The sequence below is a fragment of the Gobio gobio genome, assembly GCF_949357685.1.
Source record: "Gobio gobio genome assembly, chromosome: 13".
In the NCBI taxonomy this organism is placed as follows: Eukaryota; Metazoa; Chordata; class Actinopteri; order Cypriniformes; family Gobionidae; genus Gobio; species Gobio gobio.
This window is the reverse complement of record NC_137106.1, coordinates 31,258,012-31,283,047: the sequence shown is the minus strand read 5'-3', so window position 1 is coordinate 31,283,047 and position 25,036 is coordinate 31,258,012. Positions and strand designations below refer to the sequence as shown.

The window sequence follows — 25,036 nt, the reverse complement described above, 5'->3', positions numbered from 1 at the left end:
TATGTGATGAGTTGGGAGTGAGAACGTGCTGTTTCCATTGCTCATGGAAATCCAAAAAGGTTCCTTTCTGCAAATTAGAGAGAGGAAATCCACATGAACCATAATAGGGTTGTGAATCTGCTCCACAAATCAATTCGATCTGCACACACCCAAAAATGCTACTGTAACCAATCAACATTTTAAAAGTTTGTCTTGAATTTATTGTTTTCATAACTGACCATTGCAATTGACCAATCCTTAAACAAGCATACTCAGGTTTCCACGCATGCTGCTCCAACAAAACAAACCAACTCTGAAGCTAAATGTACTCATATCTGCACCGAAATATCTACTGTGAAAACTCTGAAAGCATACAGAAACCTCCAGCAAATCACCCTAAAAACAGGGAACTTATAATAAGTCAATTAAATAAGTCAAAAAAATCCAGTGCAAACCTTCTTTTGTATTTGAAGAATGAAGTTATTTGGCCACTCTGAGACATGCTGAAATATTGGGTGAGACGAAGGGATGACATGTGGTTCAACAGCGTTCCACAGGGATGCTCAGCCCAGCAGCAAGTCAGGGCTAAATCGGGCCCATACAAACCTCCCAAGAGAAGCCAGCTATGAAATGACATGACAGCGCACATGCACAGCCGGACTGAAATATCACAGTTCTTTCCTTTCTCTTCCTTTCATTCTTTCCGAAAAACACAAAGCGGAAGTCATTGTGGCACCTGACTGAACACAAACACAACACTTCTCAAAATTCCACATGAAAGATCCAAACCATAACAAACACTGACATATTAAGCGTTATGGTCTCGAGCAAAATAAACCCTCATGAGACTGAGTCACACTGTGCGGTTAAAGCATTTTTAGCAGCTGATACAAATATCTATTGGCTATAAGACCACCAGGGAGGAAGACGCTACAGTTCCGACCATTCAGGCTGCAGTCACAATGTGTATTTGCCTTCAATTAACTCTCATTTTAATTATACTCTTGTTTCAGTCACTCATGGTGAGCAGCTATTAGCAGAAAAGTACTAAAAACAAGGATGTAAACACAAGAGCGCACAACTTGAGGAAGGAAGCGGTTCTGTACCTTTGCCCTTGGCTTGAGAAAGGAGATGAAAGGCAACAGAGAGATGAAGAGTATCCACAGAAGGAGAGCATGGAGAAATACGAAGAAACGGTCAAAGCACAATCCACATCTATGCATTCAAAGTTCAGAATTTAGCTCATTCAATGCACAGCAATTCAGTCAATTCAGGCATGCAATATTTAAATCAAATCACAACAGAGTGAATAACAGTGAAAGGGTGTGGCATACCTTGATCCGCCATCATCATGTGTGCAAATCCTTTAAGGAACAGAGCAAGTGACAGAAAGAGAAGAAAATCTTTAGGTATGTATCAAAGCATACAGTGACCTCACAACTTTGCAGAAGAAAAAGGTTTTGACTTGATCTTGTTAAAGTGGTAATTCGTAGTGGTAGTATTTTGTATTCTTTTAATCTAATGTGACAGCTCAATTTTTTTAGGTCACCGTTGTGGATTGCCATTTTCACAATACACGGCCTCAAACTTAAACAGTACCGCATATTAAAAATACCATGTGCATTTTATTAGTTGTTTACTTTAAGGCAGCGGCTATTATTTTGCCCTGCCTACAAGTGAAAATAGCACATTTTCTTGAAAGTGAAAAAAAAGTGATATATTCTATTTACACCATGTAAAAGTGCAATATATGCAATATATGTAAATAGTAATGAGATGCTATTTATACTTTATTTTGGAAGATACATACTATTTGCACCTCAGTATTGTTGTACATTAACAGGATGCAAAAATAACAGGGTGTAAATTATTATATTTTTAAAAATTATTAAATGAACGTCGCCGTAACAATAAAAGCCCTCCCTAAACCTAGCCCTAACCCTACCCAGTAAATATTCTTATTATTATTAAACATTTCATTAGGCACTTTATTTCCATTTCTCTAAGGACCACTATCGTCAAGATGATTGACTATTAGCATACAGTTTGGATTGGCGGTGTGGTTCTGTTCTGTTTAAGAACTCCCTGCGCATCCATGTAGCCTAGCATGAATAAGCAGCAATAACCCCCCTTAGGGTAAATAGAACAGCACCAACAATGTATTGCAGATATAATTAATTTTGATATTAAAATGTACAAAATAAGTCAGGAATTTACCAAATACTGACTGATGAGAGGAGGAGCTGGGGATGGAGGAGGGTAATTAGCTCAGAAGAAACGCGATAGCTGCTGATAGTACTGAAGGAGCTTATATATGTATGGTGTGATAGACGTCGTATTCCTATAGGTAGACGTGATCAGCTGACAGTCAGCTGATGCGAGCTTGACTAACGTGACCTGTCAGAACTGAATTTTAAGTAATTTTCGTAATTTTAATTGAAAGTAAATGCCTTTCCGATGTGATATGTGATTGGAAAAGGGAGAAGAGCGAGCTTAGCAAAAGGCGGATTCAAACCCCGTCAAAATCAAATTCCATGAGCCTTACGCTCTACTGACTCCGCCAATTAAAACGTCAAAATACCCGGGTCTTTTTTAATCTTGTGTGGCCCAACTAGGCATTGTTGGGCGGAGCTAGTGTAAATAGCACTTGCTCAACAAGGTGCACTATTTGCACTTGTATAAATAGACACTCCATTAATATAAACCTGACAAAGTATATTGATTTTACTGATTAATGTAATGATCAAAGTTGTCATGAAATGAACATTTTAATTTGCCAATCTATTTATCATCATTTTCCAAATGCATGTTATCTTTTTGATAAAGATTCATCCATGTACGTTTCATTTTTAAATTGTGTTTTTAAAAATAAAGGTTTCCTCCCTTCTCTACATGTTTTTCACTTTGATAATCATAAAATGGAAGGAAATGTCTGTCACTACTACAGTTTCATTGTGTCTTTAAGTATTTTTCATTTGGGAACACAGCCTGTAAAAGACAATTCAATACAACTTAAAGGATATTATCATCTCACCTGGGATGCTGTTGGCCTCTGATGGTGTTGCAGCAAAGAAGACACAATGGAAAAAAGAAAACAAGAAAAGAGAAACATTGCAGCCATTAGAGCCCACTCATATTATCTTTGCATGAAAACTATCATGCAAACTCTTACACACCTGCCAGCATGCACCGAGCAGACTACTGCCCTGTGCATGTACAAAGAAACCCTTAAATGCCCCTCGCATCCATCCATCCGCCCCCTCTTCTCGCTGGGAAATGAAGAGGAGGGGGGATCAGATCTATGGTGTATGAAACACCATGACACAACAACATCTAAGAGGTCTAGTTCATCTTCCAGGTCTTACACACACTCCCAAAGCCCACATCCACGCCTGGGCCATAAATCCAAACAGGCAACAGAACCTGTTCCCTTTAGAGAGGGTTGTGGATTTATGGGACGCTGATGTTTGTCTAAAGCACTGTTCCATACTCAGAGCCCATGTTTACTCTCATTGTAGACACACACACACACACACACACACACACACACACTCTCTCTCTCTTTGTCACAGGCCGCCTTTAGCACTGAAGCACTGGGCTGACTCATTTCATTAATGCACTCTGGTCGTCTCCCAAACCAAAGGGCATCCAACACTGATAAACGGGCATTGCAATGCTCTGTGTGATGAAAAACAGCTAATCTATGATTTTTGTAATCCTTTCTGGCTAGGGATGATGCATGATCATCCGAACATCCAACTACTTATTTAGTGAGGTCAGCGATTTTTTTTAAAGCTTTGATATTTTTAGCAGTGGTGCTTTTTATTGTGCTGTTAGACATGGTAAAACTCTTCCAAACCCCGGCCATTATGTAGCATTTATGCATGTATTTTGTGGGCGATTGTGCAAATTGATCATTACATATTGGCCCAATAAATGACTACCAAATAATTATCCCCATGCAAAAATTTGCATTGTACTAATCATAGCTTAAGGTCTTCACTCGAGTTCATGCATTCATTGGTTTCATGGGTGTGTTCTCGTTTACCACATAATTATCTAATGGTAGCCAATAGTTTTATTTTCCTCGTGTCTTATATGTATAAAATAATAGGTAATAAGTAAATTAAGTAATTTGTGTGATATGTGCGGCATGCGACTGTTGAACACGATGCGTTTGGCGTCGGCCTCTTTCAGGGCTTTAGTTAATGCCTTTTAATATCAAACACGTCAAGCTCGTGATTTTCTTATGCGTCCATTCACTTGCGTCATCCTCATTATATAATGAAGTAACTTCTGTTCTGTCTCTTGCCAGATGTGATGCGGTGGAACTTTGTCAGTAATGTTAGTTTTTATTTTTATTTGCAGGTTTTTAGCTTGCAGTGCCGTGTTTTCTTCACCACATTAAGACATCCTGTTATGCAGAAGACTTCTTGAATGTATTCAGAGTTTTTCCTTATTGAAATTAATGTATTTTCACCAAATATCCTGTGTTGGAATTGACTTGTTAATAAAGTAATGTGATAAAATGTCAACCCTGTTGTCTGTGTTCTATTTTGCTTATTATATTTATGTTTTTAGTCATTTTTGTCCTTTGGGACAGTGAGAAATGAACAATTGTTACTACAATTTAAAATATTTAATTGGACCAACCTCACAGTTTCACTGTAACACATTTCTCCAATTTAAAATTTTCTAGTGACTGCTCACATCTATACTATGCTCTCTGTATCAATTCACAGAAATTCAATTTGGCCAACTGAAAAATGTAGATGTGATCGGTCACTAGAAAATTTTAAATTGGAGAGGCCTGAAATGTTTTGCAGTGTTGGTCAATTAAAATGTTCCATTCACTCTACATATTATTTCTAATTGAGCCCATGTTAACAGACTGTTGCCACAATGGATAAAATTCAATTCACAGAAATTAAATTTGGCCAATTGAAAAATTTAGATGTGATCGGTCACTAGAAAAATTTGAATTGGATAGGCCTTAAATTTTTTACAGTGTGCTTATAAATGTAATATATATATATATATACATACATATACATATACATATACATATATATATATATATATATATATATATATATATATATATATATATATATATATATATATATATATATATATATACATATATACATATATATACATATATATACATATATATACATATATATACATATATATATATATATAATGTTACAATATATACAATGTTAACAATTGAGCTTTTTAAATATCTAACGATATAACTATAACTAGGCATACATGTTAAAATACTGTTTTATTTATTAATATTTAGCTTTTCGCTAACTCTGAGATCCAGATTATTACAATGAATAATTTCATATGATTCTAAAGAATTACAGATTTTACTGTTTATATTTTTAGTACTAGGCACAGCCATGCCGAAGAACCAATTTATCTGTTGCCAGTGCACACAAACTCCAGCTAATACAGGAAATTAAGGGGAACCTGATGGGGTCTGCCTCCATTAAATGCTTTTAGTGCAGAGTAATTATAGCTACATTAGACATTAATTTAGTCCTGTATGTGTTGATGTCTGTACTGACTGAAAATGCAATATGTCGTCTCTCATGGTCACTCATTTTCGGGACACGTTCCAATGTGTAAGCGCATGTCTGTCTGCCGTGCTTGTTAAAGTCTGGTACAGGACATTAAGTCCTCTGATGAGATGCATTAACCTGGTGGGGAAAGTATTAGGATGTGATTGGAGAGCAGGGAATGCGGAGTTACACTCAGGATGTGAGTGCCATGGTGACTTGATTGATGTGTTCTGCTCTTGAATTGACCTATACTGAAGTTCTGATGTCTGGCTGGAATACGATCATCTGCATGCACTACCATGACCTATTTTTTTTTCAGAAACGGTGGTGAGACAAAAAATTTATGTATAGTGAATGAGGATTTTATTAGTTTAATCTGGATTCACACCAAATCGTAATGATCTCTGCAATAAGGAGTCAAATGAAACCAAACTTTTCTCAACAACTAAAATAATATTAATATATTAAATGATCTATAAATACAAAATGTTTACATTTTATGAACAATTATATGTCCGTGCTAATTAACCATAACTTCTGGTGGGAGGGGAATTAAAATAGATGTAAAAAAATAAATAAATAAATAAAAATAGATGTTTTAGAGTCTTTTTTAGAGTTACTCTAAAAAAGGTATTAGTAACTAATTACATCTAACAATATAGTTAGATTACTGTACTTATTATTGTCTCTAAAAAGCATCACTGGTATCTCTGTGACCCTGGACCACAAAACCAGTCATAAGTCGCACGGGTATATTTGTGGCAATAGCCAACAAAATTATCGATTTTTCTTTTATGCCAAAAATCTTTCGGATATTAAGTAAAGAAAATGTTCCATGAAGATATTTTGTACATTTCCTACTGTAAATATATCAAAAATGTATTAGTAGTAGTAATATGCATTGCTAAGAACTTCATTTGGACAACTTTAAAGGCAATTTTCTCAATATTAATATTTTTTTGCATTCTATTTTCAAATAGAATATAATAGCCAAAATGACTAGCATGTGGTCCAGGGTCACATATTACTTTTTAAATCCCATATCAACCTTGACCAGTTGAACAATTTAAGGACAGACATGAAAACTGTTCTTTAAATTCTTTCAAATAAATAATATAAATTATTCTTGAACTTGGAAGGTTACACTAAAAACAAACATTTTAACATTAGAGATTCAATTCTGATGTTAAATCCACTATTGTTTTATATAGAATTGTTCAATAGTCTACAGAGTATTTAATGCAATTACAAGAAGTAACTGTAATTACATAACAGAAAATATTAAGAGAAATCCCTTACTACTTTTTTCAAAGGGAAAACTAATTGTAATTAATTACTTAGTAATGCATTACACCCAACACAGGTTTTAACCTTAAAAAAGTAACTAAGGTGATGGTCTACATATCCTATGATGTACTTTTGAATATTGCTTTGTTTACATTAAAAAAAAGACGAGGAGATTTGTTAAGAGTGGCCGGCTTAAACCCTCACAGCGTACCATCCACATGGGAAGACAGATTGACTGTTTGTTTTTGCTGCCAAATGTTTATTATTATAAGCCGCCAAAAGATTACGCGCTTTTGCAAATTATGTAGTGCCGTGCCTATCACGATTTTCACAGAGCGAGGAACATACGCCACGGCAACGCAAAACAGTTCTGAGGCCATTTTAGCCATCTGGCCATCGAGAGGAGTGTCAGATTGCTGATGCCGCTGCTATGGCAATTAGATTCAGTCAAACGTATGTAAGGCTAATGCTTAACACTTCAGACCAGCTTGCCATATGGCTCTGACCTGATATTTATTACCCGCATACAGATGTTTCAAAAGCCTGAAGACACAAGATTAAGATGGAATTAAGATTGCTCAGTGGGTTTTCGTAATGTTGTTTTCAAACACTGATGGCACACATTATTGTGTCATTTCACAATACAGGTTTTGATTTGGAGAGATCCCAGTGGGGAAAGTTCAGCACCGCATGGCAGTTTAGGCTGCCCCTGTGCACCATTATATATGGCGTCCAAAAAAAAGTTGTATTTATTCTTTTATGATTGGCTGAACTGATTCCCAGCATTCAAAGCCATCAAAGCTGCTTTTATGTCTGGCTTTAGCCCCTATCAGTGGACTGCAGGACCCAGTCAGCCAAACAAGATGGAGAGGAACAACGGCTGTAAATCAAGCCCAAAACTCTGTACTCTTTACAACCTATAAATCTAACCCTAGTGCCCAGTCTTCTACAATACTCTGTTCACTTTCTCTCTCTTGCGCTCTGAAAAAGGCTGTAAGCATACATTCATACACATTCGGTACTATATAAAATGCCTGAGTACACAGATAGCATCCTGACTTTTTAATCACATTCAGTAATTGTGTAATTAAGGCGAGAATCACAGGAGAGGTTGTGTCTACAATGAGGGTAACAACTCATAGGGCTCAGAGCACCGATCACCGATCAATCACCCAGCTTAAACACTTCAAATCACAAGGGGGGGGGGGGGAGTTTAGTCCTAATCAAGACAGGATATATAGACATTCATCTCTGTAATTGTTTTCTTTCTAATTAAAATTTGAAATGTATCAAATTCATTTTCAAAGCATTAAAAAATCAAAACAAACAAAGGAATATGAAAGAAAAAAACGAATTACCATCAGGATCATATACCAGGAAACATGATTCAGGGAGAAGAACTCAAAAGTTGTGATTTTCTTCTGTGGTACAGTATAATGTAAAATTAGTTTAGTAGTTATACTTACAAAATAAATATCCACAAACCAGACGACCCACATATAAATATATATCTGCTATATCTTCTGGTTAATGTGTATATAGCATATTCTTTAAAGAATTATTAAACCAAGGTCATACAAATATCTCTCTAGGAAGACAAGTAAAGACGCTATAAACATGCTATTGACATGTTTAAAATAGGCAATTATCCTCTGTCTCGGATTCATTCTCTGTTGAAGAGGTGCAACAACAAAACCCAGAGCTGTGAAATGGCCTCCTCAAATCCCCAGAGAAACTAAAATGGCCACTTCAGAAAAACAACCAAGGGATCTGAAAAGGCACCTTAACATCATAACACCCAACCTCCTCAGCTGGGCATGATTAACACACACACACACACACACACACACACACACAAAACGCTTGCCAGAGACAAACAGCTTAGTGCTTTACAGAGGTAAAAACGCAGGCTTTGCTAGTAGTGCATTTCAATGGCATTCACTTTCAAATGACTGTATGAAGCGATGGGGGAACAGAGGAATTCCCAGCACAAAACAAAACTGCAAATGCGTAAAACAGGGTAGCTTCCAGGAGATGGCATTAACCTGGACCTTAGAGTCAAACTTCAGTAGCATGAAACAGTGGAGGATGAAGGATTCTGGGAAACATTCACATTACAGCAGTAAAGAGAAAAGACTGACAATTTCGAGTAGAATCAGATTTACATTGTCTATATAAGTCAATATTGCATTTGCTGTATTATCAAGCTGTAAAAATAAACCATTTTACCTTCGTTGCAGAATCGGCCAACATATTCCGTCTTAGAACAATCACAAAGTGGTTCCCCATCCACAACGGAGCACATCCCTCCGTTCTCACACGGGTTCTCCATGCAGATCCCCTCTATGTCCATGCGGACCCTCTGGCTGCTTAGTAGAATAGGTTCCTTGCTACTGTACTTCAGTTCCCTGATAATTCCCTTAAACGGCGGAAGATCCTTTACTGTCGGGAGAGTGAGCACAGAAATGCGAATATCTTGAGGGACTCCGCCCAGAAAGAGGTCACTAACGATCTTCATGTACTGCCTCTGTGGCCGCACCTCACCTGATTTGCTCACTCCGTCTAGACCCAGCACAGTTCTCAGGTTGTACCTGCTCAGGGTGGCAGAATGCCAGCTGCTGTCATTGACTCTCTTGTCCGATACGACTGTGGTCTCGGCGCAGTCGATGCTGAACTGCAACTGGAGCTTCCCTTCAACCACCATGAGTTGCAGGAAGTCGCAGAAGCCGCCATCGTCAAAGTACAGGATTAAGGCAGTGGACACGTCTGTTTTGAACTGGAAGCTGAGGTCACTTCTGGTGCTGGCGTCCCAGCGGAGATAGCGTGCCCACTGGCCTTGCGACCCTGTAAACTCCAGGCCCAAGCAGGGCCCAAGCACAGTACTGATCAGCAGCTGCAACTGGACTGTGAATCTGAAGAAATTCATCGTAAAAGTGCTGGAGATTTGGGGTTATTATCCTGAACAGAAGGAAATCATTGAATTTGCTTTGGTTCAAAGGTCAGTATATCCAAAGTACATCCCACAGTATGCCCAGAGATGCTAGAGAAGAGGTGAGATCGTCAACGCAGCGACAAACCAAAAATATACTAAAAGAGAAGAGGGACTTAGGGAGAACAGTCTTAAGTAACAGTCATAAGGCCAATGACAAATTGCACAACAATCCAATCTCTGTCAGGCGACAATCAAAGTTTTTCTTCCTCGTTTCCTGGAACGGATCGACTTGAGAAGACAAGCAGATGAGGTTCTGTGTGTCTGCTGAGGTGTTGTTTTCTTCTGGTATCTCCTCAGACCTCAATCATCCAGACAGGTCCTCCAGGTCGGACTCTTTCTGTATTTAGGGAAACCAGCACAGTCTGCATGATGCCTTGTGGGTAATGTAGTTCACACGGTTACTCTGCCCCGTCTAGCTGTCAAAATAGAAAAGCATCAAATTACAAAACGAATCCACGATGTCTCATTCTATCATGTGTTTTTTTTTCTGATATACATAAAACACAAAAGCATCTTAAAAAGATGCACTTGAGTGAGTCATCGTTTTGCGCTCATGTTAAATGCTACTCCTGAAGAAAAACCTAATTAAAAGTTTCTAAGTATTTTTTAAGCATTTCACCTAAAAGATCCTTCTGTTATCGGTCATCTAGTGTGTAAATTAGCAGCATTATTCACATGGCAGCTCCAGCTATCATTCAATGGCAGCGAGTCCATGTTTATCTGATGATGTGGAAAATTAAAAGGCTTTTTGCGGGATGCATAATGCATGAAAACAATAATATGCATGTCTACACATTCCCATGACATATACACTACATTTCCAGCACCAGAGTCACCTAAACACACTATGCGATTATTTTGTTTTAAGAAATATTTAATTAATGTGTGGTCCCACATTTTGAACAAAAAAACTTGCCGGGCATAAAAATGACATTAAAATTTGAAATGAATGTGCAAATGTATTATTATAATTTTAAGGAGCCATGTCTATTTAGATGCACTAAAAAAGGCAGCGGATATGTTTATTTAATTAAAATTAATATTAAAATATGAATTCTTAACATCCTCGAGCACAAACAAAATGCCCTGTATTCTTCTACAAATGTGAGAGAAGCTTCCCCATGCTGAGCTGACGTTTGGCCTTGAACCAACGCAGATTAGTAAGACTTTGTAAAGGCAAAACGCAGCTCCAGCTGCTCTTAACATGTGTCCCCAACGTGCATAAATGAATAGGCTCCAATTACATGGCAACATGCGAGGTGTAACCTAATAGTCATCTAATATTGCCCGTGTCCTTGCCAGAGACGTAGGCAGCAGGTACGGCAGGACAATAGTGCTACCAGCCCACGCGATTCAACCGAGCCGAAACACAATGTATGCCGTCAGAGCTCTGCCTGCTGCAGCTGAAGAGGGGAAAAAGAGCGAGAGACTGCGTGCTTGTAACAGATACTCCACGTTGGCTCGTGCCCACACCGCGAAATATGCATGTGTGCTCCCTCTGTTTCTTTTTTTGTCGAGCGAGGGCTCGCGGAGAGGAGGAGAGAGGTGAAAAGGCTAAACTGAGGACATCATTGTCCTCATTGATATGTGATTGACACACTCCACTGGGAACGGCACACGACACCACAAAATAAAGCCCCCGCGTTCGGATGCTGCTTAAAAAGTCGGCGAGTAAGAGAGGGAGGTGTATTTGGTGGAAGGGGGGCATGTTAATGACGGCAGGCCCGACCATTCATCAGACACACAAAGCTGGGTTTTACCACAGGTGCCTCAATTACGCTCTACCATTACACCAGAAGAGCTGCGACAAAATGTCCTCCAGTGTGCCCCGATGATATCATGGAGGCTTTGGGAGGAGGCGCACGCCATTTCAGCGAGCTCGGCTCCGTACGTGACACGGTTGCCGTCAAGCATCCGCGTGGTAGAACGGAGGTGTGGGCGAGGTAGAGCTGGGCCAAAATGGATGACATCAGCGTCCGGTGCTCTCCTCCTGGGCTGCCAGCCGGCGAAAGGGAGGCGTGAGGCTCCTACCTGGCCTCATCCAGCCTCCCCCTCCCCCTGTTACCCAGTGTGGGCACGGGTACCACCAGCAACCCCCTAAACAGCCCACTGCAGAGGAACAGCAACTTCTGAGCATATTAAAGCAGGAGCGGTTCTGCAGCAGCCGTTTATGGCATTACATCACCTTGCCTAAAACCACCATCCTTGTGCCAGTATTCACTATAACACCCCTGATAACCAAAACCAGAGGATTAGTAATATGATTTATGACCAAATTTCACTGTGGTAAAGGTGTGAAGTGCGTGCATTATATAGGGCTCTGATCAAGACAAAAAGATCACGTCACACTGCGGTGTATTGGAAAGGCAGAGCACATTCGATGAGTGTTTTAAAGGCTGAGCATTACACAACGCCAATAGGAAATATTCTTCTCTGCGACACAGACAAAAAGCCGATTCGAAAAAAAAAAAAAAAAACGCGGCTGAACGATATTTGTTACAAAATGAAACAAATGTTGCTTGACAAACACTACTTCTATTCAGGAAACAAAACAGAATTAATATTTTAGATTTGACATAGTGTCTTTAACATATACATTATGCATTTATGTGTGTATTTTCAGTTTTAGAATTATCAATCTGAATTATTCGAATTCGTTCATCTCTATAGAAAAATAGCTCAGTTACATTAGGATCATCTTGGCTTGATATGTAAATTGAGATTATACACCCACACCCGTGAGAACAAAATAAAGGGAAACGACACAATATAAATGCAAACGTTCAAACGCATATTTTTTCATTTTGGCTAACAATTTTATGCAATATAATCGCCTATAGTTTAAATATATGTATATTAATATAATTGCAAATGATTTTTTTTTTTTAGCAAAAATTCGTTAATATGGAGTAGGCTGTTAAATTGGAAAAACCCTTTGTGCACCAATATTTCGTTTTTAAAATATACGTTTCACCCGTTTAAAATTGTGCAGCATTTATACATAACACGGTTTTGATATAAATTATTAGTGCACAATTCAATCAGCTAAAATAATGCATGTCAGTCACACAGATAAATGTATAAACGCAACGGCAATTAATATTTTACATTTTTGAGAGAGGACACTGCATTATATTTTCACACAAAGGAGGTCACAAAACACCACAGGGTGAAATTAGGGTCATGGAGAAATTAAACGCGCTCGACTAAATATATGATGCATTATTTTAAATCAGACATAGGCCTACGTGTTCATTATCATTTATGTCAGCTGTGAAATGATTCGGCGATGAAAGTGTGTGTGACAAGGCCGCGCTCAGAAAATATAGCTAATCTACCCCGACAAATTCAACACAAACGATAGGCTAGGCTACTGCCTGTGTGAATATGTTACAATTTCGGTAAATGTTAAGACACAAATACAGCTTGATCAAAAACATGAAATTAAAAAGGAGACGCCTGAATAGCCTACCTTTAAAATGAGCGTGTGAGAGCGCGAGTGTGTGATGGTGGATTATTACCAAAGTCTATTAAATTCCACGAGATCGAAATGAGCCACTACAAATTGATGAGAATGAATTAAGATATTCTAATAATGCACTGGACTCGCTTGAGCACTTCAAAGCGAGACAAAAAAGCTGAATGTGCATGTTATATGTGCAAACGTGTCAAATTTCAAACATTTCTTAACATTTAGATTATTGGTACTTAAAGACAGATATCCTATTTGAAGCAAATTACTTATAAGGTTTGTAAATATATTTGAATCACAAAACGTGTTAATACGTTAAGAAGTCGAATTGTTTTTTGTTTTGTTTTTAAATATACTTAAAATAAATGCCATGCTTAAATTTCCTGCACATTTCGCCTAACAAGAAAAAAAAAACAGTATAAAGTGGTGCACTTATGCATCATAATAGTAAAAATGTATTAGGTTAAGTAGCCTACACCACATGTGTGTATCTTAAATATAATCTTATCAAAATAAAATCTGAGCATTATATATATATATATATATATATATATATATATATATATATATATATATATATATATATATATATATATATATATATATATATATACACCTTTTTATACATACTCTAAGAAGAAAAAAGAAAAAAATGGATATACGAGCCTATGTTTTTGACCAGCCCATCCACAAAGATGGACCTGCAGTGGGCATGCGTGTTGTTTATCCTGAGTGGCAGTTGAATATGGGCTCCACAGACACCTGAGAACTCTTATTCATTATTTACAGCTACTTTTACAGATTAAGAAAAACACAGGTCTCCTGAGACCAAAGCAAGAAATTGTTTGTTACATGTTTACGGAGGAAAATGTATGTTTTTTGTGATTACTACTAGAATACAGGCCTATATTGTCTAACTTATAAGAATAAACGAAATATACTGATATATCATATTTCAGGCAGCTGACAAAAACTGAAAATACACGTTTATTTTTGTGTCGCTCAAATTTTGTCTGGAAAACCAGTCAACTCTGACAGAAATATTCTACTGTTTCCACGCTGTGCTCTGTATAGAGGATGACTGGCTATCCTCAAAAAGCAATAAATACTCGTGAACGTATTTTTAGAGTTTGACTGCGTATGTAAAACCTCTTTTCGTTTCTTGTGGGCCTAAATAACGATGTAGTTTAATATTTTTTGCATCGCGCTTCCTCGGGAAACAACGCGAATGCCTTTTATTTCGATTCAGTCAAACGCGCCACGCTCGCAGAAATAAAAGTACAATTCAAGAGCAACAGCGATTTACAATGTAAAAACAAGCCAACTTAGTGTAAATAGCCTACTCGAAGTAAGTAAGTGATGAACTTATAACATCCAGGGGAGCTTTCCATCATTCCGTACAAACAAAAAAAAAAGACACTAACCTCAGTTTTCGTAAACATATCCCAAAGCCAACAGTAATAATCCACATTACATTCCCAAACGGCTCTATATGTGTGGTCCACTCCACTAAATGTCGTTTTTTCGCGGTCTTGTGAGGATGTTGTACCCGCGTGCACTTGTCTCGTACCGAGCCCGCTTGCAGTTACAGAGAGCCGCGCGCTCAGAGATACTGTTGGACAATCACGAGATTTTCACACACGCGCCGCGCGACCCCGCCTTCCTCTTACTGCGAGGCTCGCGCCATTTAAAGCTGTAGTAAAATATGAGTGAAAACTTATTTTTGAAGCAATAGGTACATTTAGTTGTGGAAAGGGACGCGCAATGTCTATGACGCGGTCGTGTTTGCTAACTGTGAACACAATTGTTTATACAATACGGCTCTCTGAGCTCTCACGCTCTTTCTCTCTCTGCATGTTCACATCTTAATCTGCATGTATGCTCCCAAAATGTAGCATGCAGACGGAGATGGTGGGTCTCTCATTTGTTAGAGAACAAGGGGGCAAGTTGTTCTTGTTCCAGCACACATCTGTTAATATTATCAAATGTACTCTGTATATGTGTGTGGTTCTTGGAATTCAGCCCAGGAGATCTGGATTTGTCCAGGAAATCTGCTTCCAAGACATTTGGATACAATTGTAGTGGACTTGTTTTTCTATTTGTCTTACACTAGCTACAGTATATGATGTTGGCTAATGTATATTATTATTGGTCAATCATTACATCACCCCTTGACAATAAAGCTGAAGAAGTTTTGTGAACCGAGATCATCTCTATGTTCATGACTCTTCCCATGGGCCCATGCACTGAGACATACATCTAACACTAACATCTGTAGATCCGTGCCGAATTGACGACATTCCCTCAGAAACACACCTTCATTCTCTCTTCCCAAAGGGGTCTACTGAAATAAATTTGGTAAAAATGAAAAGTAGCGTATAGCAGGTCTATGTTATTTCGCAACAATAATAGCATGTTTTGTGTGGTATATAGTTTTCAAAAACTATTCAAAACAGTTTTATAGTACACTGTCAGGAATGTGCAAAAAGTGTACCTTTAGGGGTACAACAGCTTGTCACTGAGGCAGTACCCTTAAAAGGGCATATTTGTACCTTTTTTACTTCTAAAAGGTTCATAGTAGTACCTTTAAGGTACATATTGCTACTTTAAGGTACAAATATGCACCTTTTAAGGGTAAAAAAAAGGTACACATCTTTATGGATCCATAATTTAAGTAGTTATAAGTTTTCACCTTTGACTATTCAGTAGCTTTAAATATTTATTCTACATCTATGAATCTAATTTGACCCCAAAAAATGCTAACCTCTCACAAGTATACTGTTCTCAAAAAAGTAGTTTTCCCCCCCTGTAATGCACTTTGCGACCAAATAAAGACATTTGGGGGATATATGGAGGATATGTGGGATCTATACGTCCAATAAATTCATGACTTTATGTAATGGTATTAAAAGTGGCCTAAGAGAAGGTGCTGTCCTTGGTGCTGAACTTTACAGCAAACACAACTATTGAACCAAGTGGGGGTTGAGCGTTCGGTGGAGATGTATTTTCCAGATAGTTTGCTACTTGGAACGCAAGTTTAATCTACACGCTAAAAAAACGAACATTGTGATCGATAGGCGTTGACCATGCCATTGATTTGCAGCCCCAATGATCCATCATAGATCTTACAGAATATTGAGCGTGTCTCAGAGTTGAATGGATCAAACCTCTCCAGCCTGCAGAGTCAAGCTCATCTGAAGCTGTATGATACGTATTTGACACAGTGAAGCTGTATCAGAGGTAAGCATGTTGAAATGATGGAATTCTAGTAACACTTTATCACATGCAGTGCCTTTGAGATTACCATGTTTTGGTGTCATTCACACAGTGAGAATAAAAGTTATGCTTCCCCTCTTTTGTGTGCTTGTCCATTCCAGTATTCACCAGCAACTAATAGGTATTGAGGCATCTACAAGCCCTGTGCGACAGACTGGCTCTTTTTATCCCCTTCAAGACATTTCAGACTCTACACAAAGACAAGCTTTCCAAAGCATCCTAACAAACAGTCCCTTCACCTGGAAGCTTGACATCTCCCTCTCTCACTCACATCCTCCCAATTATTCTTAGTACACAACCAGGCCAGGTGGCATGTCAGTACTGTTTTTTGGTTTCACTTCCTGTGCTCCTGGTCTTATGCAAACTTCATAAATGTGCCTTTATCTTCTGGACTATAGGAGATATAGAGCAGAGATATGGCCTCCAGCCTGGTACTACATCTGTACAAAGATATATGAATATATTGATGTAAATAAGGATATACATCACACTGATGAGGAAGCCGGTCCAGACCATAATCCAAATCTGTGGAATTGGTGGAGTTTATTGTGAACGATTTATCCATGCATGTTTAATTTATTATATATTTTTGACCTCATCATTTTTAATTAAAATAATAGAACTCAATTATCCAGTGAAAAGAAATGTCCAATCATTTAGTCAGCTTAAACCTCTTACAATCTACTACATTTACACTCACAAAAGTTGCATCTAAAGTTGCATCTTATGACAGAGTATTTAAGGCTGCACTGATTCTGAATTTCATTTAAGACACATTTTCATATATTAATACTGATTTTATGCAGCATTGCATCTTGACACAGCAGCCTTAACTTGCCCATATAAAAAGGGCAAACCCACCACATACCATTTGTGACCTCTCCGGTCCTATTCTCCCGCTCCGAGCAGGATTTGAACCGGCAGCTCTGGTATGGGAGACGGGCGTGCTAACAAGGACACTAAAGAACGCAGTCTATAGCGTCAGTCGCTAGTGCACCTCTTGAGATCAGGGGAGTGAGGTTTACCTGCACAGCTCTCACTAGCTGGCCTCCGTAACACTCACCCCACTCACTCCCATCTTGGTCACGGCACCATTGTAACCCCTCCGGTCCTACTCACCCTGCTCCAAGCGGGACTCGAACCGACAGCTCTGAAATGGTAGGCGAGTGTGCTAACAAGGACACTAAAGAACGCAGTCTATAGCGTCAGTTGCTAGTGCACCTCTTGAGATCAGGGGAGTGAGGTTTACCTGCACAGCTCTCTCTAGCTTGCCTCCGTAACACTCACTCCCATCTGGGTCACGGCACCATTGTAACCCCTCCGGTCCTACTCACCCTGCTCCAAGTGGGACTTGAACCGACAGCTCTGGTATGGGAGGCGGGCGTGCTAACAATGACACTAAAGAACGCAGTCTATAGCGTCAGTCACTAGTACACCTCTTAAGATCAGGGGAGTGAGGTTTACCTGCACAGCTCTCCCTAGCTGGCCTCCGTAACACTCACTCCCATCTGGGTCACGGCACCATTGTAACCCCTCCGGTCCTACTCACCCTGCTCCAAGTGGGACTTGAACCGACAGCTCTGGTATGGGAGGCGGGCGTGCTAACAATGACACTAAAGAACGCAGTCTATAACGTCAGTCACTAGTACACCTCTTAAGATCAGGGAAGTGAAATTTACCTGCACAGCTCTCACTAGCTGGCCTCCGTAACACTCACTCCCATCTGGGTCACGGCACCAGTGTTACACCTCCGGTCCTACTCACCCTGCTCCAAACGGGACTTGAACCGACAGCTCTGGTATGGGTGGCAGGCGTGCTAACAAGGACACTAAAGAACGCAGTCTATAGCGTCAGTCGCTAGTGCACCTCTTGAGATCAGGGGAATGAGGTTTACCTGCACAGCTCTCCCTAGCTGGCCTCCGTAACACTCACTCCCATCTGGGTCACGGCACCATTGTAACCCCACCGTCCTACTCACCCTGCTCCAAGTGGGACTCGAACCGACAGCTCTGGTATGGGAGGCGGGCGTACTAACAAGGACACTAAAGAACGCAGTCTCTAACGTCAGTTGATAGTGCACCTCTTGAGATCAGGGGAGTGAGGTTCAGTTACTTGAACAGGTCTCACTATCTGCCCTCTGTTACATTCACCCCCCTAAACCTCACTCCCTTCCGAGTCACGGCACCATTGTAACGGGACTCAAGATTCGAACTGGAGTCTCCAGCATGGGAGGCGGACATGTTAACAAGGACACTAAAGTCAGCAGTCTCTCGTGCGCCTCTTGAGATCAGGGGAGTGAGGTTTACCTGCATAGCTCTCACTAGCTGGATGACGTTACACATATGCCATGAAAGGGTTTACCTGCAGAGAATTGATATTGAAGCGTTACAATCTGATGTTAGCCACCTGTTGTCATTCAATATGACTGTCAGGTAGCTGATAATTTGCAGATTATAGAGTCTCTTTAAAAGTGAGGAACAGATGACAGCCTTTGCACTCACTAATAATTCTGTGAGTATATAAACACTACAGTACACCTGTACAGTACTCAACAAGACAGACAGCAAACGAAAGCATCTGTTTACTCTCCTAAGAACTGCAAACAACCTGCCTGCTATAGATGCTCTGCCATCACCGGTGTGTAAGGAGAGAGTTTACAGGGTGGCATTCTGCAGATATTGATTTCTGCAGTTAATTCTTAAAGGTCTCAGCTGTTCTTTTTCAATTAAACCTGGAAGCCGCCCGGGTCAAGTGGATCAATGTTATGCCCGCAGGTATGAGTTCAGAGCAGATTTACTTAGATTGACTAAGTAAACAACATATTGACTGACACACTCACAGTCCTGAGCTTCCTGTGTTGTAACTGATGACACAAGCTGAAAAGAGAGCACCACGGGAGAAACTGACAGCTCTGTTTTCGTATTCTGTTTAACTTCACTCTGAACAACTGACCTATGGAGTTATTGGTTCCAGGGTTTACTTTTAATCTTTGTTTCATTTTATTTTTTTGTTGTTATATGTTTTTTTCTCTGCTTTTCTCATTCTTTATACATTCTTTATTTAACCAGGTTAAAAACTCATTGAGATTAAAATCTCTTTTACAAGAGTGACCTGGCCAAGAAGGCAGCTACAATAAAATAAACATACAAAACACATCCAGACAGAAAAACACAATCAAGAATCACAACAGCAAATTACCAAAGGAGAAAACATATAATCTGTTAAAAGTAACTTAAACTCATTTAGCGATGGACGTTTTAAGATCTTTTGTAAATTATTCCAAGCAGAGGAAGCATTATATTTAAAGCCTCTTTTTCCTGCACTGTAAAAAATTAAAACGGAAAATGTACTGGTAATTTTCTGCCAGGACATTATCCAGTAATTTTACGGAAATTTCCATTAACCCTTAAAACACAAACTAATGCAATGTGTCCTATTTTTGTGGACTTTTTTTTTTTTTTACAGTGTAGCTCTGTTCAAACCCAAGGAACTTTAAGGTATACCAAATTAGCTGGGGCTTCCGGTATAATAATAAACTGTATACACCATAATCTTAATCTCAACCTTCATGTTGAATGCACAGTAATAATCAGTTAAAGGGATAGTTTATGATCTCTAATGAGTATTGTAATGTGCCATCATTTACACACCCTCATGTCATTCCAAAGAGCACAAATTAAGATATTTGGAAGAAATTTTCAGCTGATTTTGTTAATCTGAAAGGTATAAAACATTAAAACCCTGTGAAATCAACCCATATTAATTATCTCCTGAAGTGACAGAATCACTTTTTATTCCTTTTTGTTGTTGTTGTTGCAATTTTGCAACATGTGTTGGAAGAAAACATGAGCCTTTATTCACTCTCAAGTGGAATCATTAATCAAAATGTTATTTAAAAAAACCCGATTTGAACACTTTAAATGTTTTAAAATATTTCTATATATAAAATACAAATACAAATGGCCAAAAGATATATGAGGAAATATAAATAACAAAAAATGATCAAAAATACATTTATGTAAATATATTTTAAATCAATATGTTTTAGGTCTTGTTTTGTATATATTCAAATATATGTGATTAATACATGTGAAATGTTCAGTGTAGACAAGCTACGTAAAATATTGCAACAGAAACGTCAAACCTCATTGGTTCTTGTGCATCGTGTGATCATCTAGGCCATGCTAATGTCTTATCTAAAGTAATGTGTCCAAAAATCTTTTTAAAAATGTTATGTCTCTTATAAAAACCTTATAATAACACTAGTTTATAAAGAAATTTGCATCTGTGGGCAGAAGGTTTGAAGGAATATGGAGCTAAAAATAAAAACTAATACTGTGCATCAGCTTTGTGTAAGACAGAACAGCCAGAATGGCATTAAGAAAAAGAAGATTCAGCGTAGGGAGAGACAATCTGACAGAGAGTAACAAAGAGAGAGATAGAAAACTAGAGAAAAAAGAAAGCGCGATAACATACTGAGTCACTGGAGCATCTACTGACATTTCCTCTGAGATTCCCACATTCATCAAGCAAGATCTCCATATCGCACATCTCTCTCTTTCTCTCACTGTGATCAACCTTCTGTGAGCATCTGCTCATCCCCTCCACTCTGAAGCTGTGTGCAGGATATCTGTGCTCACATACAGCCCAACTTACTCAAACTAGTTATCTCAAACCACAGCCTCACCTGTTCGATTTTTTTAGACCCAAGACTTCACTATTGCAATCCTTGTTTCTGTTTTGCCACCTAACACATGTACAAACACTTCCAACAGTTTGATAAGTAACAGACTCTAAATTAATAGTGAAAACATGCTTTCACAAGCCCAAAGGTTCCCATATGGCATACTGAGCTCAAAATGTTTTATGGAACAGAAGCAGACCTGCTAATGACGCCTTTATTTGGCTTCTAAAACCTGCTGACATCAAATCAGTCACAAGTCACTGCTGCCTACCCTTGTATTTTGAATGTGCAATACTTCTGTTTTAATTTTTAAAAAATATTATTACATCATTAATTGTATGTTTGTGCTCCAACATGTTAGAGGCTGTGGAGCTCAAACAGCATGTTTTGTAAAGCTGAATATAAAATAATCAAGTATAATCAATGTAATTGTAGAGGCCTGTGTAGGAATGGAATGTGCTCACATAGGTAAAAGTCTCCTGTTTCGACACTAGAGAGAATATGGTGAGTTCCCTCCACAGATGTTTCCCGTCCACTTCTTAAAAAAAACAGAAACGACTGGAGTCACAGAACAAAATGTTAAAATATTATTTATCATATTTTACCATTTTGTTCCGTGACTCCAGTCTGTTGTTTTTTAAGAAGTGGACAGGAAACCTACATAGTGACATGTATGGAATGTTAGCCACGCCTTGGTAGATCATATGTATATCCAGGGGTACAAATCCAGATGCTAGAGATGTTCTGCAGCCATCTCGGCTTTGTTTTCTCCATAAATAGCCCTATTCACACAGGATTAGCATTAGTATTACCTGATGACCTCTATAGTCATTTGTAATAATTGGGGAGGTTGTCTGTGATCTTAATCCTGTGCGAATCGGCCATGTCTGTCATTTGTAAAGTAAAGATTCCCCCGCAAATGACCTACCATATTTTGCCGAACACAGAGATCCAGTGATAATACGAACTGGCATCACTGTGATTTGGCCAGGATTTGGCGGGGTCCTGTTTCATTTTTCAATAGTTTTTTTCCTGTGTGCCTTTTTTTTGCAGAGAACAGAGTTTTTTTGGGAGTGTTTTGATAGTATTTGGGGTGCTGGGCCATACAACTTTACAATTTGCAGAAAGAGAAAGCTGAAAACCATCAGAAGAGAGAAAACAAAAAGAATGATTATATGGAGATGGATGACATGTATATTAGCAGCATGCGGTAAGGAACGCTCTTCTGTTTATGATATATCATACAGCTAGACTCCTAACGACAAGACATTTCCAAGCAATAGCGTATCTAAAATAGTGCACAGTCAAGCGAGGGGATTCACATCATAATTTGAGGCTAATGTGTTACAAATAAATCAAGCGTAAAGCTTGAGCTATTCGATTTTAACCTGGTGAAATGTAAATGACACAGGGCATGAAACCATGTTTCCTTTTTTATCCATCTAACTGGACCATAGAATGGGACTCTCTTTTCTTACGCAAAGCCTTGACTTCATATCCGGGAGATAAGTCAATACATTTGAGTAAAATCACAGGCTTCGCTTATCCCGTGCGAATACGCAGTTTGTGTTCTGATCTCATTCCACCTTCCGCAATTCCTGATCTTTCTCCAATTTTATAATACATATGACACAAAATCAAACAACGTAATGACACACAACTTAGTTCCTGACTTCAAAATTCCACTCCCACAAACCCAGCTAACACTCTTGTTTCTCTCCACCACATACTGCAAAAAAAAAGTATATATATACATATATTATTAATTTTTTGTCTAGTTTTTCAATATAAATATACTATATTGCCAAAAGTATTGGGACAGCCCTCAAAATCATTGAATTCAGGTCACTTAAAATCACAGAGCGGGGTCAGCGCATGCTGAGGAGCACAGTGCACAGAAGTCGGCAACTTTCTGCAGAGTCAATAGCTACAGACCTCCAAACTTTGTGTGGCCTTAGCTCAAGACAAGAGCAATGCGTATAGAGCTTCAAAGAATGGGTTTCCATGGGCGAGCAGCTCATCCAAGCCTTACATCACCAAGAGCAATGCAAAGCGTTGGATGCAGTGATGTAAAGTGTGTGCTCTGGAATAATCATGCTTCTCTGTCTGGCAATCCAATGGATGAGCCTGGGTTTGGCGGTTACTAGGAGAACGGTACTTGCCTGACTGCACTGTAAAGTTTGGTGGAGGGGGGCAGGGGGCATAATGGTGTGGGGTTCAGGGGTTGGGCTTGGCCCCCTTAGCTCCAGTGAAAGGAACTCTTAGTGCTTCAGCATACCAACACATTTTGGACAATTTCATGCTCCCAACTTTGTGGGAACAGTTTGGGGATGACCCCTTCCTGTTCCAACATAACTGCGCACCAGTGCACAAAGCAAGGTCCATAAATATATGGATGAGCGAGTTTGGTGTGGCGGTGAACTTGACTGGCCAGCACAGAGTCCTGACCTCAACCCGATAGAACACCTTTGGGATGAATTAGAGTGGAGACTGCGAGCCAGGCCTTCTCGTCCAACATCAGTGTCTGACGTCACAAATGCGCTTCTTGAAGAATGGTCAAAAATTCCCATAAACACACTCCTAAACCTTGTGGAAATCCTTCCCAGAAGAGTTGAAGCTGTTATAGCTGCAAAGGGTCGGACAACTCCATATTTAACCCTACGGATTAGGAATGGGATGTCATTAAAGTTTATGTGCATGTAAAGGCAGGTGTCCCAAAACTTTTACCAATATAGTGTATCTCAAAATTCTTAAAACAAGGTACATTTAGAATAGTTTATCAAAAAAAAAAATCCACCCTTCTCATTCCAAACCGGTTTGACTTTCTTCTGTGGATCAAAAGATTTTCTTGAAGCACTGGAAGTATTTATCCTCTGCAAACGCTCTTTCATATAGATTGAACCACATGTATTGCGGGAAGTTCTCTCTCTCACACTTCTTTTCCATGCCTTTTTTTTTTATTTCCAAAGAAGTATGGGCATTGTCCGGATTCTGGGAATGCAGACATTATCAAAGCCTCATTTCCTTGATGTCGGGTGGCTCATTACTCGCCCTGACATCATAAGTGCATTACGATAGACACATCCTGTCCTTAGACCGGTCCAACTTCCATTAAATTTCCCAGAGCTGATTCTATAGAGATTATCTCACTCTAGATACTTCTGTCTCTCTGTATCTGCTATCTGAGTTCCTCCCCCTTTCCTCCGCCTGTCTTCCAGTCTCTGAAAACTCCTTCTCCACCTCACTCTCTCCTCAAAGTCAGGCTCGAGTTTTAACCTTCAGTCAAATGCGTTTCTGGGAAATGGATAAGATGATTTTGAATTGTTCTTTCATTGCAAATCAGTAAACAATAAGTGAGCATAATGCAGTTTCACGTTGTTCTACAGCAGCGGTGGATCTTTCATCTTGGTCCCTGAGTGCTTCGTCTTCCCACCTCCACTCTAATTACTGTGATTACACTGCCATCTTTAAAAGTCTTCATTGGCTCATTCCTCAACATGACCATTTATTTTCGAGCCAAGAAGAACATATCTATGTCAAGCCGATTCCGCTTGCTTTAAATAGAAGTATAGAGCCACAAGGGTAGAGAAATGGCACAGGAAATACATTGCTGCCTGTACTTACATGAGCCAAGTGCTTCATCTTATTGCAAGATTTGAATATGCTGTTCAGACTGAGATGAATTTGTAATATTTCACAATCCATTGCATTTCTGATCCCATTCTTGCATGGACAGAGCCATTTTATTGCAGGACTCTTGTCCACAATTT

The 25,036-nt window shown here is 39.0% G+C and overlaps 1 protein-coding gene across 2 annotated transcripts in view; it reads right to left on the bottom strand.

Annotated features, from left to right (window-relative positions):
- The window catches only part of nrxn3a (neurexin 3a), a 353,303-nt gene extending 338,383 nt beyond the window's left edge, over positions 1–14,920 (bottom strand). Inside the window, exons 1-5 of one of the 2 annotated variants that reach the window (XM_079833565.1) lie at positions 14,731–14,920; positions 9,072–10,250; positions 3,014–3,031; positions 1,314–1,343; positions 1,086–1,097 (exon numbers count right to left, since the gene is read on the bottom strand). In XM_079833565.1, the coding sequence (XP_079689691.1) occupies positions 1,086–1,097; positions 1,314–1,343; positions 3,014–3,031; positions 9,072–9,768 (757 nt within the window). In that variant the 5' untranslated portion in view covers positions 9,769–10,250; positions 14,731–14,920. The remainder of the gene's footprint in view (positions 1–1,085; positions 1,098–1,313; positions 1,344–3,013; positions 3,032–9,071; positions 10,251–14,730) is intronic. The other variant, XM_079833566.1, reaches the window with a different exon arrangement.
- Between the last annotated feature and the right edge of the window lie 10,116 nt (positions 14,921–25,036).